Consider the following 18,368-nt stretch of genomic DNA (forward strand, 5'->3'; position numbering starts at 1 on the left):
CATGTTCATTGCATACACAGAAAAAGTCAACATCAGTCATGACCCGTTGTGAACAGATTTTAGTTGAGACAGAGTTGTGCTGCTTCTCAAGTGATCAGATATCCGATTCCACTTCACAGCAGTATCTACCTGTCAAGAGTGGAGGCTGTAGGATTTCAACCCTTAAGTTCAGAAACCCATAATGCAGATGGTGACTGTTGTTTGTTTGTATGTTGTTGAACGCTGCACTCAGCAATATTCCAGCTATATGATGGGGGTCTGTAAATAATCAAGTCTGGACCAGACAATCCAGTGATTGACATCATGATCATTGATCCACGCAATTGGGATGCAATGACATGTATCAACCAAGTCAGTGAGCCTGACTACCTGATCCAGTTGGTAACCTCTTATGACAAGCAGTCGCCTTTTACGGCAAGCATGGGTTGCTGAAGTGCGATTCTACCCCAGATCTTCTGTGGTGGTTACTGTTGTACTAGGTTTGTTTACATTATGTGAGCGCGAATGTGCATACGCTATTATGCTATTATCTTGTTCTGAACCATCGTAAATATTATGTACATCACGGCAGTGACAAATGAACGCTCATTCTAACTACACGTTTCCTTGATGTTCCATCCAGTTCAAGTGCAGGTAAAAAAAGAACTCCTCAGTTTCACTGGGACCGTCAATACACAAGGACAGTTCTGTCATGGCTATGTACACGTGATTTGTTAATCCAAAAACATATTAATCCAACTGACTGTCCTGTCAGAATGAAGTTTTTTCCAACACTTTTCCAAGTGTTTTCTTCATGGCAGAAATAATAAAGAATGATTTAAGCTGTTGCAAGGAGATGTTAAAACATAATTCACCTTGAAAACTCTGGGTGTTCTCGTTTACGTGGAAAGTCTCGGAAAAACTGTTCCAGAACGGAGCTGCTTCGGAGCCAGTTTGAGGGCGGGACATTGAGGTTGGTATTGAGTTGCAATCTGGAGAATGTTGGGGACGTGGCCACACTCGTATACTTGACCACAGCTGTGGACCGGACATCAGGGCCCATTGCTTTTGGAACAACCTCCTACAACATCAACAATCTATGGATGAAATTATGCAGAAATGTTTAGAAGAATATGGCTGAGCCATGTTCATGATGATAATTTTAGATAACCATAAAGTCATACTGTGAGCAGGTGAATCACACTGAGTATAATCCTGTTGATTAATTCAAACAGGGCTTTTAAATCAAACAATGCCAAATGTTATGAATAGATGTCATATAAAAAGAAAGAACAATGTGTCCTTTCATGCGCACTGACAATTTTGGGTTATAGCGAAAACGGCACCTCAGCAAAACGGCACCGGGCGAAAATGGCACCGATTGGCGAAAACGGCACCTCGACTCAAGCGAAAATGGCTACTATTGCCTGGCAAAAACGGCACCTTATTTTTTTTTTTACCTTGGTCAAATAAGTGCTATTAGTGCTAATTAGACCCCTACTCCAATTTACTCGCCGACTGATTGGGAGGCGCAGTTAACTTAATGTGAAAACACAATACGCCTTCAAGTTTTAAGTACCTTTACTCAATTTAAACTGAAACTGTATTTAAGAGGCCTAACATGGTGCTGTCAGATCACAATTATTCACAATGGCCTTTCGATGTGTTGCATGAGAGAAGAATGTCAGAAAACAACAACATGCTGTGATAACTGTGACCATGTAAATAAACCATATATATTACTACAAAAATCGTTCTTATCCTTATTAAAAATAGAGGTGCCGTTTTCGCCCGACACATAGTAGCCGTTTTCGCCAAATGCGGTGCCATTTTCGCCAGAGAAATCGGTGCCGTTTTGCTGAGGTGCCGTTTTAGCCTGCACCCACATTCTTTAGTACACATTGTTCTTTCTCTTTTGACTTTTATATTGCCTACTTTTGACCTTTAATTGAACTTTGTATTTTCTAACCAGTGTCTCTTTGTTTTGCATGATGACCTTTATTGGTGACATTTAATATTTCATTCATAACATTTGACTATGATTGCGTACTTTTTTCCTATATTTCAACTTTGTATTTTTTAATGAATGGCCGCCCATACTATTGGCAGCTTTTTCAGTTTTTCCTTAGTACATTCTTGTCCTTCATCACAGACATGTGTTTACAGCTTGGAGTTAAGTAAGGATGAAGGGATAATCTAATTAATGCCAACATTATGTTGGTTTAATGGAATAAATAAAAACTTTGTGCGTTGGTTTTAACACGGCTTTGAACAGTATTACAGTTTTATCATGGCGTGACAGTTTAATGTGGGAGGAAACACAGAATTGATGGAGGGCTCAGACGTTTATAAAACCCACGAGCACGGGTATGGTGCTGACAAACCAAGAAATATAATCGGGTCGAACTGTCATTCGAACTCACTGATTTCTGGTGTGCCCAAGTGACATTTTGTTGTACGCGTTTGTAAAAATCCGATTGATGGATACTGGATATACTACTTCGACTGACTTACGATAACCCGAGACGGTTATCCCTTAGTCCTTCCTATCTGTTAACGTTTAGCAAAAACGTAAGTTGTAGTTTAACTAACTTGTAAACAAGAACTGTCAAAAGAATTGTTTTGAATTAACCTTGGACGATCCTGACGTCGGCATTTTGAAATTGGATGCCTGCTTGATTTTACAACGCGTTGCTCTCCCGATCTGTAAAATGCATATCGTAGACCGATGTCTCGAGTTTTGTGATCGTCTCGAAATTCTGGCGCGTTCTCGGTCTTTCTACTCATGGATGGAAACCGGAAGTAAATAATAGTTTCTGTGCTTAAACTCCCTTCAGCGTACATTGTCACGCAGCACAAAAAGCACTGCGTGAAGTTTGTGAGTGAAAACGCGGAACGTCTGATTTGCATATTCACAAATTCTTGCTGCATGAGTTTCTAATGCCAAGAATATAAAGTCAGTAGTTTAATAAAAATATAAAATACGTTTGGGAATTTTTGTGAAATATGATAAAACATAAAACATTGTAATGTTTTCGTGGGAACAAAGTAACGCACTGTTTGGAGTACCTGTGGACCATTTCAGCAAACGAGTCGGCCATTTTGGAATATTTCACTTGTCTCAGGCAGGGAAGCTGATATTTTATATATTTTTCATTCATTGTCATGATTATCAGGCCTTGAGTTTATATAAAAGCTGTAAACTGAAATTAATCTGTTCAACATTTCCGAATACATGAGTCGTATACCAAGTAATAATAAACAATAAACAAATAATTATACCACAGATACTTGTTTATCTTTGTGGTTTCCGATTATACTCGTTATCTGTATGGTTGTCTGTGTGAGCAGATTTAGTGACATTGTTCAAGCCTTGTCGCGGCGGGTACATTTGTAATGGGTAGCACAGTCGTTTGCTGTGCAGAGTTGCGTCCCTTGGGCACGCCAGAAACCTATGATTGTTGGTTCGAATCCCGGTTCGCCCCGATTATGTTTCTAGGTTTGTCAGCACCATATCCGTGCTCGTGGGTTTCACCGAAGTGGTAAACGTCTGAGACCTGCATCACTTCGGGCTTTCCTCCGACATTAAGCTGACACGCCGTGATATAACTGGAATACTGTTAAAAGCGGCGTTAAACCAACTCACTCACACACTGTAATGGGATTCATACATCAAACACCGCTCCCTGGCTTTAAAAACCGTTGGAATAGTAGCTCCCCAGCAACCTCTGTGACACAGCTGGAATATTGCCGAGTGCGGCGTTAAGCAACAAACAAACAAACAAATCTGGTTATAATCAGTTAGGTTTCTTAACTTATCCATCTGCATTAAATAATTGCAATAGTTTTTGCCTTCAAGGTTGACGGGCTCCAATTAGCTTTAAAGTCCCTACCTTCTTGGTGAAACTATATATTTATTTCTAATTTAAAACAAACAAAAAAACACACAAATTATCTGCAAGTAGACACACTCGTATATCAATATATAGCGATAGTTTAACACACACACACACAGAGGCCATATACAATGTGTGTGTGTGTGTGTGTGTGTGTGTGTGTGGTCGGTGTGTGTGTGTGTGTGTGTGTGTGTGTGTGTGTGTGTGTGTGTGTGTGTGTGTGTGAATATGGTTTTACGCCGCTTTTAGCAATATCCCAGCTGGGGACACTAGAAATGGGCTTCACACATTGTACCCATGTCGGGAATCGAACCCGGGTCTTTGACGTGACGAGCGAATGCTTTAACTACTAGGCTACCCAACCGCCCCTTGTATATGTATGTATGAATGCTTGCGTAAGTGCGTGCGTGAGTGCGTGCCTGCGTGCGTATGTGCGTGAGTGAGTGTGTATTGGGTTTAAATTCGCTTTGAACAGTATTCCAGTTATATCACGGCATGTCAACTTGATGTAGGAGAAAGCCCGAAGTGATGCAGGTCTCAGACATTTAAAGCTTTGGTGCAACCCACGAGCACGGGTATGGTGCTGACAAGCCTGGAAACATAGTCGGAGCGAACAGGGTTTCGAATCCCACAAGGGACGCAACTCTGCCTGAGACGACTGGGCCAACGACTGAGTAACATCCACAGTGCGATCATTTAACCCACTTTCAGTACGACGCAGCAAGGGGATGGTGTTGACAGACCTAGAAACATCATCGGAGCGAACCGGGGCGGGTATCCCTTTCGCTCTCCGGGTAGACGTGTGTGTTGGTCAGTGTGTGAGTGTTGGTGTGTTGGCGTGTTTATGTTACCCCCCAACCACAACCCCACGTGAACCCGACACAATTGCATGGTATGTGACATGGACGCGAACTATGCAAGTCACGATATGAATAACTCAACACCCGATACGGGCGAGGCACTCTGACATGTCTCAAACATAGGACGGGAGGGGAACGCCTGAGGTAGGGTTTGAAAGGAATTCTGATAATAGGAGTCATACATCATACACCTACGTGAAGGCATTATTTACAACTAATCACTGCAATACTATATGATGGTAATCCTCCCTCCCCACAAAGTAGACTTTGGTTATGGAGTTGGCTGTATCTATTGTTTTATAAGGTATTGAAGGTGTTCTTAATGGATACCCCATGTTACTTGAAACAGGTTGTGTTTCAGATAAAAAAACAAAAATCACGTAAATGATCATGGATATTTCGCAGTGTTAGCTAGCCTTTCAAAACAATCGATTTCATAGCGCATTTTCGATGTTAACTATTGATGCACTGATTTATTTTCCATGTATTGCCATCAGGTCATGGCCAATGGTAATGGATCGATAGTACGCCCATGTTTGTAATTAACATACAAACGTGTCAATACTAAACAAAGGCGAGATTACAGACCATTAAACCTCAAATGTCAGTACATGTAAGTGAGTGAGTTGAGTTTTAGGCCGCTTTGAACAATGTGTTTTATCTTATCATGGAATGTCAGCTTTCTGTGGGAGGAAAGCCCGAAGTGATGTAGGTCTTAGACGTTTATCATTGTGGTGAAACCCAGACTCATGGGCATGGTGAAGAAACATAGATGCATAACAAGGGTAAACTGGGATTTGAACCTACAGTCATAGTAGGTTTCTGCTGTAATATATGTTGTGGAACAGGATACAACCTGGACCCCATTCAACAAAGTATATCAATATCATAGGATGCTGGCACGCCCAAGAGACACAACTCAACAAAGCGAATTGCGGCACCTTATACGACTTGGCTCACCTGTGAAAGTATGATGCTGACAAACCAAGGATCATAATCAGGATGGACCTATGATTCAAACCAACGATCACTGGATCCTGGCACACATAAGGGATGCAACTCTGCACATCGATTTGCAGCGCATTAGATATAAATATATATATTTATGTGTGTGTGTGTGTGTGCGTATGTGCTAGTAACCAGTCTTAATGGCATATATATATATATATATATATATATATATATATATAGAGAGAGAGAGAGAGAGAGAGAGAGAGAGAGAGAGAGATAGAGGGTAACCAGTCTTAATGGCATATATATATATATATATATATATATATATATATGTATATATTATGTCTGGTTACTAGCACACACACACACACACACACACACACACACACACATATATATATATATATATATATATATATATATATATATATTGATATTGAAGTCAATTTATAGAATTAGAAAGAAACATTAAGTGGGAATGGGCGTGCATCAGATACCAGTTTTGGCATGTGATCGGTATCACACACATCCAGAAAAGAATACGTAACTTGTTTCCCAAACTATGTGATTGCATTTTTGTATGTAATGGGCACCCTTTTCCCCCAAAGAGCTGTTTCGCGATTGTCGATGATATTCAGAGACATTTTTACCATGTTGTTTGTTTGTTTTGTTTTTATTTGTTTGTTTAACGCCAAACTCAGCAATATTCGAGCTATATGACGGCAGTCTGTAAATAATCGAGACCAGACAACCCAGTGATTGACATCATGAGCATTGATCCACGCGATCCCGTTAGTCGCATCTTACGACAAGCATAGTCGACTTTTGCGGCAATAAAGGATTGCTGGAGACCGATTCTAACACATCATCCTCTGAACAGCTGATATGGATCCCAGTGACATAAACCTTTTGTATTATTGAAATACACGTGAACATAAATATAACTAACAAGTTTCCCACCTCCTCTCCTCACCCTCCCTACTCAAGGTAGGAATGTATATTCTAACACCATCCTCCACACAAACACCTGAATCCGTCTCTGAACTTACTTTGTAATACCATTCTTCTTTTGTCGTTTCTCCACACATGCTTACCAAATGTACAAAATCTCCCTTCTTTATTCACACACTATTTACACTACAAAATGTCTACCCTTCACACACAGTATTCACACTACAAAATGTATACCTTCCCTATTCACGCACTATTCACACTACAAAATATCTACCTTCTCTATTCACACACTATTCACACTACAAAATATATACCTTCTCTAATCACGCACTGTTCACACTATAAAATGTCTCCCTTCTTTATTTACACTATTCACACCAGAAAATGTCTACCTTCTCTATTCACACACTATTCACACTACAAAATGTCTACCTTCCCTATTCACGAATTATTATCACTAAAAAATGCCTACCTTCTCTATCCACACACTATTCATACTACAAAATGTCTACCTTCGCTATTCACACACTATTCGCACTACAAAATGTCTCCCTTTCTTTATTCACACACTATTCACACTACAAAATGTAAACCTTCTCTATTCACGCACTATTCACACTAAAAAATGTCTACCTTCTCTATTCACGCACTGTTCACACTACACAATGTCTCCCTTCTTTATTCACACACTATTCACACTACAAAATGCCTATCTTCTCTTTCACGCACTATTCACACTAAAAAATGTCTACCTTCTCTATTCACGCACTGTTCACACTACACAATGTCTCCCTTCTTTATTCACACACTATTCACACTACAAAATGCCTACCCTTCACACACAGTATTCACACTACAAAATGTAAACCTTCTCTATTCACGCACTATTCCCACTACAAAATGTCTATCTTCTCTTTCACGCACTATTCACTCTACAAAATGTATACCTTCTGTATTCACACACTATTCACACCACAAAATGTCTACCTTCTTTATTCACACACTATTCACACCAGAATATGTCCACCTTCTCTATTCACGCACTATTCACACTACAAAATGTCTACCCTTCACACACAGTATTCACACTGTCCAACCTAAAGTGAGGCAGGTCACAGATGTTTACCACTTTGTCAAACCCCAAGTGCAAGGTCGTCGTGCGACCCCTCTCCCTCTTGGTGCGGGTATACAGTCCGAGTAGAGCACTCAAAGCTCTCGTTGCTTCAGATTTGAAACTTAAAAAAATTATCGGAGCGAACCGGGATTCGAACCCACGATCACAGGCCCGTGGACACTTCAGGCGCGCAACTCTTCACAGCGAACTGCGACCCCTCTCTCCTAACTTGGTGCGGATATACGGTACGAGTATAGCACTCAAAGCCCTCGTTGCTTCATCTGCGACTTGATCATGCAAGTATTTATAGCACAAACGGAACAAACTCTTGTATTCCAATCTATTTCGACATCTTTGATCTAAGAATCAAGTGTTACATACGAGCATGTTTTCGGAGTGGTGTTGTCAACAAAGTTAATGCTCATGTAACATGGTACGGGTCCTGCGCACTACATGCAAGTAATTCTCTGAAATTGCGTTGAACTTGACACAGTTCGTAAACAGAGAACTCTCTGAAGATGTGCGGTTGAAGGGTGAACAGCGTTCGAAATAGGAGGGTAGTCCATGCGCCTGAGGCTCCGCAAATCTCACAAGGGACGCAACTCTGCCAGAGACGACTGGGCCAACGGCTGGGTAACAACCACAGTGCGATCATTTAACCCACTTTCAGTACGACGCAGCAGGGGGATGGTGTTGACAGACCTAGAAACATCATATCGGAGCGAACCGGGGCGGGTACCCCTTTCGCTCTCCGGGTAGACGTGTGTGTTGGTCAGTATGTTGGTCAGTGTGTGAGTGTTAGTGTGTTGGTCAGTGTGTGAGTGTTAGTGTGTTGTGAGTGTTAGTCGCCTAAGGAGTTGCGTCCCATGGGCACGTCAGAATCCTGTAATTGCGGGTTCAAATCCCGGTTCGCCATGATTATGTTTTAGGTTCTCGTGGGTTTCACCGAAGTGGTAAACGTCTGAGACCTGCATCACTTCAGACATTCCTGCTACATTAAGCTGACACGCCGTAATAATTCTGGAATGCTGGACAAAGCGGCGTTAAACCTAACTCACTCAGTAGTAATGCCGATTTTATAGTGCTAGTCCACAGAGATACCATACCGCAGTTTAACATGAATACCCCACTCAGACACAGTATACTCCGAGCCGACCAGTCATTCTTGAAGCCCCTTAAAGTCTAGCGCCTGGCAGGGTAACAACAAATACCATCTTTAACGTCTTTTGGTATGACGCGGCCGGGTATCGAACCCTGGGCCTACTGCGTTCCGGGTGGATGCTGTACCACTAGGCAACAGGCGTTTGGAAAGAAAAGAAGACTGGGGATGTGATTGGCTGATTGGCGCTGGACCGTAGGTATGGGATCTGGATCAGCCAAACCAGTGGTTGACAGCATGACCAACAATTTACGCTAGTACAAAACATAATACAACCGCCCCATGAAGACCCGAGCTGGCTGTAAGATGCTACTAATGGGATCAGGTGGTCAGACTCGCTAACTTGGTTTTTTACAGACCGCCATCATATAGCTGTAATATTGCTGGGTGCGGCGCTAGACAAAAAACAATGAAAAAACTCGACCAAATCACTATTGTACACAGAACCTCATATTAGAGTTGGTTCCTAGGATAAGCTACCGACCCCCAGTGAGCGGAAGGCCAGCGGGTCGATCCCCGGCCGCGTCAGAACAAAATAGGTTCAAAGAAGGTATTTGTTGTTACCCTGTCTCGCGCTCGGCAAGTCAGCTCAGCTGTGTCTGAGTGGGATATTCATGCTAAACTCAGATATGGTATCTCAGTGGGCTAGCACCACATAGCCGGCATTAGTCGCAGACACACACACACACACACACACACACACACACACACACACACACGTGCCTGCACGTCGCTAAATAAGCGCAATAACCTTAAACGCGACATTAAACCCCATGTCCCCTCACCTCACCTCACCTCACCTCACCTCACCTCACCTCTTTCGACTTTCCATTTTCGTTAAAGACCGTCTATTTATTCGGTAATGTTAAGTCGCATTTTATGACAAACTTGGGTCATAGAACTGCAATTCTGACTTCCATGACTAAAAATAAATCTATTTATAATACTTTTAATTTGATAACTCAGGATGTTATATGTTAATATTTACAACATTTCTAAAAAATCTCATTGCACAATATATATTACGGTATGAGTTCAACAACCCGTAAAATAGCTTTACAAGTTCGTTTACATATAAGTAAATAGCATTTATTCCAAAATAAACAAACACCTGCAGTTAACGCGTCTTGTCCTGCCTAGCCTAGTTCAAAGGGTGCTTGAGAAACAGCGAATATCCTTAAAAGAAAAAGAGGTTCACTGGCAGGAAGTGAGAACGAGGCTGGGCGGCGTTCTATTTGACCAATCAACAATCATTTAACAAACAAAACACTTACATCCATATGCCACCGTCACGATCTAATTAAAATAACGCTCCAAGCCATTGTGTGATGGCAACTTTCCTTCCAGTTTCACTGGTCAAAAGTTGTCGCCGATTTTATCAGCACCTGGTGGCCATATTAGTTTCTGATCAATCAGGATGCAGAGTATTACTGCTGTTGTCGATGCTAAAAAATATATGTTAGAAATATTTCTTTTTATGTTAAATGGTAAATTAAGAAACTGTTTAGAATAACCAGTCCGTAAAACTATTTTGATGTGCAAATCATGGTCCTTGTTTTAACCCCTACCGTCTTTTAATATCTTTTGGTATGAGGCAGCCGGGAATCGAACCCACAACCTTCCGCTCTCCAGACAGACGCTCTACAACTGGACCGCCCCGTAAAGAAAAGGTCTTCAGCAATCCATGCTTGCGTAAGAGCAAGATTATGGTTATCGCAAGAGGCGAGAAACGGGATCTGGTGGTCTCGGTTAATGCATGTCATCGTATCCCAATTGCGCTGATCGATGCTCATGATGTCAATCATTGAATTGTCTGGTCCAGACACGATTATTTACAGACCGCCTTCATATGTCTGTAATATTAGTAAGTGCGGTGTTATAAAACAAAACAAACGAACCACTAGACCACAGATGCTGTCCTTGATGAACTGAAGTGATCCTGGTTGACAGCGTCGTATCCCGACCACGTGGATAATTGTTGTACTGTTGGTTGGTGCATTAGGATACAAAGAAACAATTACATTTTAAAGAAAATTGTGTGAGTTGCGGGCGCTACCGGTAGAACCAGACAAGCTTAAGCCTTTCTCGAACACCTGGTGTCATCAATGATTTTCTGTGATCCATGTGGGGGCACGGGTGGCCCAGTCGTCTAAGGCGCCGCGATTCGCTGTGCAGAGTTGCGTCCCTTGGGCACGCCAGAAACCTATGATTGTGAGTTCGAATCTCGGTTCGCCCCGATTATGTTTCTAGGTTTGTCAGCACCATACCCGTGCTCGTGGGTTTCACCGAAGTGGTAAACGTCTTAGACCTGCATCACTTCGGGCTTTCCTCCCACATTAAGCTGACACGTCGTGATATAACTGGAATACTGTTAAAAGCGGCGTTAAACCCGACTCACTCACTCACTCACTCACTGTGATCCATGTATATGATTTTCACCACTATTTTGCCTGTATACCCTATAGAATCTATTTCGGCGGATAATCGATAGTCTGGCGTTAACGTTTTGAATTTACAGAATCATATTCTCATGCTGATTATGTTATCATGAGGTCAGTATAGATGGATGTGCGTTTTATTTTGTATTACTTGATTCACAGATCCGCCCGACCCTATAAATCACATCTTCCCGAGGCAAAGGAGTTAACTGATTATAAAAGTCCAGTTTCCACCCTTGCCGAACTAGGCTGGTATTATGGAGTTACATTTTGGCTGGACTAACGAGTCTATGCATAGTCCAATCAAAATCGCGCACCGAAATCGAAATCCGGTTCGTAAACTGTCGTGCAGATTTCTATCGACACCGCCAACTCGTTGTCAACAGATATTGTTCCAAATCTTTTCATGTTTTTAATCAAGGTGCTCACGTGATTTGATGCATTTCGCAATGTAAGACCCGTTTTATCACAATATAGATCTTGATTATCGATCAGATCGTCCTGACTGGGCACCACCATTTTGTGTGACGCAAACTCAAGTGATACGAGAGTTGGAATCTGATTGGTCCATAGGAGAGGCTTAGAAGGGAGATAACTGGTAATAGCCACTGGTGGCGCTACGATCTAGCCCATTAATTCCACCAAATCCAGTTTAAAGTTTTTGTTGTTGATAGAGAACCTGGTTATCATACATCTCAATAGTAAACCCCAAGAACTCATTGCTGACTGAGGCAAGTGGTGCAAGAAAATACTCCTTATCCTACAACTGTTTCATACAGTACTCTATTACAAGCTTCATCGGTACTCAAAACCTGGCTTGTTCCCATATTAACAGAACAGCATTTTATTTCTGTTCAGGCCGTGTTCCATGGCATATGAAGAACATACCCTTGAATATTATTCAAAACATATAAATATGTACAAATAAAATCTTATCAATTTCATCAAATACTTAGAGATAATGCTTCACATTTTAATACTCAGTGATTCAACAATTACTTATCTACATTCTCTCATAATTGTTATACACAAATTACTCAACCTATTACTTTACCATATACAAATTTTGACATTCCTCTCGCATTTCACAAATATCTAAGGGAGAATAGAAAATCTGAAATTGAATATTGTCATCCTTCCGATCATCGTTCAAAACCACAAAACGTGAAGCCAATTTCTGGTGATATGGCTGGAATATTGCTAAAACCATTTGCTCAGAAAGTTCGATTGAATTTGGGGATGATGATTTTGAATTCGTATGGAAGAAATTGACGAATAGGTATTCGTTTTTAAAATAAAAGCGACTAAACCCTTTTTATATTCATAAGATATCGATTTTAGGACTCCGACTATATCATAAGAAATGGGATTCTCAATCAGTATCAAATAGTGATGACACCAAGTGTTCGCGAAAAGGTGTGTGCATGACGCTGTTTGTGCATGATGCTGTATGTGCATGACGCTGTTTGTGCATGACGCTGTATGTGCATGACGCTGTTTGTGCATGACGCTGTATGTGCATGACGCTGTTTGTGCATGATGCTGTATGTGCATGACGCTGTTTGTGCATGATGCTGTATGTGCATGACGCTGTTTGTGCATGACGCTGTTTGTGCATGACGCTGTTTGTGCATGACGCTGTTTGTGTCATGACGCTGTTTGTGCATGACGCTGTTTGTGTCATGATGCTGTATGTGCATGACGCTGTTAGTGTCTGACGCTGTATGTGCATGACGCTGTTTGTGCATGACGCTGTTTGTGCATGACGCTGTTTGTGTCGACGCTGTTTGTGCCTGATGCTGTTTGTGCAGCCGTTGTTAGTACCTGATGCTGTGAGTGCATGACGCTGTGCATGACGCTGTCTGTGCGGACTCTGTTAGTTTTTGACGCTGTTAGTGCCTGATGTTGTTAGGGGTTTCTGCTGTGAAGGTATGCCCTGTTTATGCATGACGCTGTGAGGTTGTCATGGTGGTGAAGAACGATCGTGTAGATCACGGAAAGCGACGATGGGTTCCATATGACACATATGTTTGCCCTCACGCCGGCTGTTCACTGGGTCGCTGTTTCCGCGAGGTCCAGTTTGGGGACAGTCCTCTTAATTTACATAGTACTCAAGTAGTTGTAACATATCAAACGTTGCCCTGTTGGTGGGTTGATACACACACATCAGTTGAATCATATTCCGCTGTGAGATATAGTAAACATCCTCTACCCTTGCCTTAAAGACCCATCCCGAATATGTTACTGTTTTAGTTATATCATATACTGTTATATCAATTAATGATCTAATTTGAAGAGCTTTTTTTCAATCCCGAAGTTTGTTTTAATTAACAAACATTCAGTGCCAACGCAACCGTTCGTGATGTCACAATGTGTTAAACAAACTCTTAAAACGTAACAATTATGTGTAATACGTCACAAAAACTACATCCTGGCCCAAGGATGTCTTTACGCTGCGACGTTTTCATTGTGTGACATCGGACTCCTTCCATTATCTAAGCTCAGTAATCTATTTTCATCCAAAAACGATGTTAGACTGTCTACTTAACGGAAAAGTGTTGATGCCAATGTGCTGTAGAAAAAAACATTGTGTAGAATATTCAATATTTCTGATGAAAGTATACTATCGACCATAAAAGTTCAAAAGGTCTTGGTGTGTGGGTGTCGATTCAATACCACATTACCAAATAAAACACAAGCTGATTGTAATCATAAGGATATTGCACATTTCTAACACTAACAATATCGACAGCTGCTACTTTAACAAGGCTTTAATTCAGTTCAACCTTAATAGCAGCCTTGACATTTCTAATGCGGAAATCGGAAAAAAATACTACCCGTGACACTCCATTTTGTCAACACAGTTCGCCTTCAGACAATACATCCATGAATTGTTTATAATCTATAACCTGGTTGTTAAGTGGAACTGCACGAAATGTCCATGGGCGGTATGATTTTACTCCCATTCCCAGCTAACTTCCGGCTGTCACGCCACACACTACTCCACGAGGCATGGCGCATGTGGACGCCATTGAATAAACGGGGTACAATTTCCGTATGTCTTTCGGTAAACATTTCCATCTTTTAGCGTTTAATTACATCGTGATAGCACCGTGAAAGTTGATCACGTGATGTGTGGCGTTTCAAATACTTCCCGAATTCGTGAAATACCAGAAATAAGTTCGACGTCTTTTCATTCATGAAAATAGGAACCGTTTTCGGTTCTTCAGAACCAGTTTCCTTTTTCAATACAGAAAACGAAAATCTAATGCTGCTCCTACTGTTTCTTGACACATGTTCTATGTATGTTTATGTTTTGGCCAGCTGAATTAAATTGATAAAAAACATCAGGTTTCTATTTATCATGGTAATTAATTATTGACACTTTTTTGTACGGAACCACCATATGGTCCCTGTTAGTCTGTCAGTTTTAGTGTGTGTTGATCTGATAAATAATGTAAGAATGGTTATTGTTTTTTCATTCACCAAATCGCCCGCCAGAACAAACATTCTCGCGCTCTGGAAAAAATGAATGAATTTCCCGTTTGATGATACACTGTTATTGCTGTAGTTATAGGTACGATAGTGAGTGAGTGAGTGAGTGAGTGAGTGAGTGAGGTTTTACGCCGCTCCGGCGTGTCGAGGAACAATAATGAAAAAGGGAATATAGCGCCATTTATTTTTCTCTTTTAAGCTCTAATAGCGATACGCAAACAACACATTTCTGACATGCGTTTGGGGCACAGTCCCCGAAGTATTTTATTTTCCCTTCCGCCCAGTCCTAACTGTAGTGCTATATAGCCCAAAATGAAGTAAGTCTAGATTTTCACAGGTTCTGAATAGCCCATCTCAAAGGGTCCTTTTCAATTTAAATGTAGTTGGTTATTTCTATCAAAATTATATATTTTCGTTATAAGCGCCAGCTTTTGGGCACGCTTGTCGTCAAAGCCTCAAGTTGTGGACCATGTATTGACATATTTTATAAAGTAGGCTACTATTGCGCTCTCAGCCAAAGGCTGTTTTACATATTTTTTGGAAACACACATGCACACAAGAAAATGATAAATTCTGTCTAAAGGAAAACCTCGGAAAACTCCGTCTAATTCAAAGTATAATCTTTCTTCAATCTTCACGACCTCGCAGCTAACGAAAACTGTAGTGCGACAACCAATCAAAACACTAGTACAGTCCTGGATGCACGAGCTGGTGTCGTCTGCTTTTATGAGCAGGTGGACAGGAAGTTGCATGCAGGATGACGTGTTATGCATCTGACTAGGTAAGACAAATGAACATTAGGCTTAGTGGTTGTATACTAGTATTTAAGCCATAGACAACACTGGAACAGCATCATTATGAGTGATCGAATCAGGACATTGATAGAGTTGAGTTACATGTAAAGCCCCACGCTGTCGAATTATGTGATCTCGCTTATTCTCTCACTTTAATTGGCCCTTGTGCCATGCATACTGGAGACCGGAACGAAAAGCCAATCAAATGTTGCCGTTGTTCACATTTCTTCACATTTAGTGAGAACAAGGAGTCTTTGTATAGTATCCATTACCATACAAAGACTCTCTGTTCACTAAATGTGATGGGGCGGTCGGGTAGCCTAGTGGTTAAAGCGTTCGCTCGTCACACCGAGGATCCGGGTTCGATTCCCGACATGTGTACAATGTGTGAAGCACATTTCTCGTGTCCCCCGCCGTGATATTGCCGTAATATTGCTAAAACCGCCGTAAAATCAAACTCACACACACACTCATTAAATGTGATAATGAATTATTGAGCAGAGGATTGTGGGATGGCAGAAGTTTTGTAAATGTCAATAAGCTATATAAGCACTTACACTTTTAAGACGCAAAATGTTGTTAAATCATATTTGATGTTTTAAATGTAAAATAGAGGGACCACCGTCGAATTCTTACAATTTGTCATAGAAACATGACGTTTTAACAAATCACCAACCCATCTTCCAGATAGAATTTGTCCAAAATGTTTTGGACAGTTAAATAACAGAATTATTGAAGATGAATTACATTTGTTATTGTCCTGTCCTTTCTATGAAGATTTATGACACGCACCTTTGAACTATTGTGTGTCATAAAACCCAACCTTGACTGCTTTAAACAAACTTTGTATTTATTTTGAAGTGAGAAAATGTACAAGTCTTATTTGTAAGCACACTTTATAAAATGTATAAACGAAAATAATTGTTTCATTCATGAACATTATAACTCACTCTGTATATCACCAAGTATAATACTGCTTCTTACGTTTTATGCATATATTGTCGTATTGTGTCTCATAAGCCTTATGGTTGAGCGTTACAATTCAATAATATGTACAATTTTTGTATATGCACAATTTATGTAACGTGTGACACATAAATAAACTCCATGGATTTCTCTCTCTCGTCAATATTAGTGTAGAAAATATTTTACACGTAGGTATTTGTGAACATCAAACAATTCATACACACACCTGTTTGTTCTTTAACATTTAGTTGAACACTTGTCGAAGAACCATTCGCATAATTTTCAAAATTATAAAACTGATTTGCGCATCTTATACAATAGTAAAAATCCAAGTGGGTGTCGACAGAAAACAGACACTTTTTCGCTGTTATCGCACGGGCAATGCTCAAAATCACCAAATATGTTTACCCCAGTCAATTATGAAATTAGCATGGTGTTAATAATAAACTCATCATGAAAGCCAAATATTTTTGGTCCGGGTATGTGCTATGCCGCGAAATTTAAAAATATCTTATATAAAAATGTGATCATGTAAATTTATTTGGCCTCACTTTAATAGCATGAAAGTACTAAATACTATTAATTATTGAGCAACGACACAGTTATGAACACAATACTTTTAAAACTCGGCGGGGTACGAATCTGCAACTTCTTGATTTGTAGTCCGTCACGCTACCACCTGCGCTACGAAAATTGTTACAAATGTAAATGTTTCGGTTCATCGTGTTATCGTGGTTTATTTGCTCATTGTGATGTTAATATTGTACAAAGTTCGTTGTAAGTTATGCAAGTTCCCGTGACTCTGATTGCATATCCAATTTCAATATAAACTGACAGGCAGGACGTTATTTCTGTAAATTAAATTAAAACGTGAAAGAACTGTTTTGAATTTGATTATGTCTATTTAACCGTCACTCTTTTGTGTTAAAAATAAATTGCTTCAATGAAGACAGAGGTTAGAAAAGAATTTGCAACCACATGACCCCTGCCGTATGTGAAATGTTGCAAGTTTGTCCCAGAAAAACAAATTTATTTATTTTAAAGATAGGATGTACAAGATACCCATCAGTAGTTGTGTATTATACGAAATATTTTTAATTTCTAAAAGGTATTAAACCAATTATATTTAAATAAATAACACCATGTGGATGTATTCTTTGACTAAGCGTAAGTACAGTTTATTGTTTGGATATAATATCGCTTTAGGTATTTGTAATTGAAAATACAAAAATATATCAACTGAGAGGTATAGTGTCTTTTTCTCCTTATTATGTATTTACATATTATACATCTTATCCACATTTGACTTAACCCACAATTGTATGCACATTTTTTCAACATGTTTGAATTAGGATAATACATTATGATGGAGACTTTGTCGTAAACATGTTTAAATTATGGGGATGTTGTGCTTAGGCTGTGAGACGATAGCTCCTTTCATGTGTGTATACAGTAACAGTAGAAAGAAGCATGCCGTGGACCTCTATCGGTATTTACAACCACAGAGAATTAACGCTTACTTTTATATATAAATTAATCTAAATTACTGGTTTTTTATTACTCAACACGAGCGGTGAATCAATTAATTGTTCACTTGAGTATTCTGAATTAAAATCTTCAATACCCCATTTTCAAATGCGACTGGACGTTTTAAAAATTTGTTCTTTTACATATTATGACCAATATTTAAAACCATTATACCAAAAGGTATCAACAATTTGAGGGTGTATATAATAATGTAGGTTTACATTTATATATC

The 18,368-nt window shown here is 40.1% G+C and overlaps 1 protein-coding gene across 2 annotated transcripts in view; it reads right to left on the reverse strand.

The window, feature by feature from the left end:
* The window catches only part of LOC139451667 (erythroid differentiation-related factor 1-like), a 78,268-nt gene that overhangs the window by 38,046 nt on the left and 21,854 nt on the right, over positions 1 to 18,368 (reverse strand). The window contains exons 1-2 of one of the 2 annotated variants that reach the window (XM_071232989.1): positions 2,612 to 2,763; positions 855 to 1,060 (exon numbers count right to left, since the gene is read on the reverse strand). In XM_071232989.1, coding sequence (XP_071089090.1) covers positions 855 to 1,060; positions 2,612 to 2,635 — 230 coding nt within the window. In that variant the 5' untranslated portion in view covers positions 2,636 to 2,763. Of the gene's footprint in view, positions 1 to 854; positions 1,061 to 2,611; positions 2,764 to 18,368 lie in introns of those variants that run through there. The other variant, XM_071232988.1, reaches the window with a different exon arrangement.

Source organism: Haliotis cracherodii, unplaced genomic scaffold, assembly GCF_022045235.1.
Source record: "Haliotis cracherodii isolate W230 unplaced genomic scaffold, xgHalCrac1.p SCAF_9, whole genome shotgun sequence".
NCBI lineage: Eukaryota > Metazoa > Mollusca > Gastropoda > Lepetellida > Haliotidae > Haliotis > Haliotis cracherodii.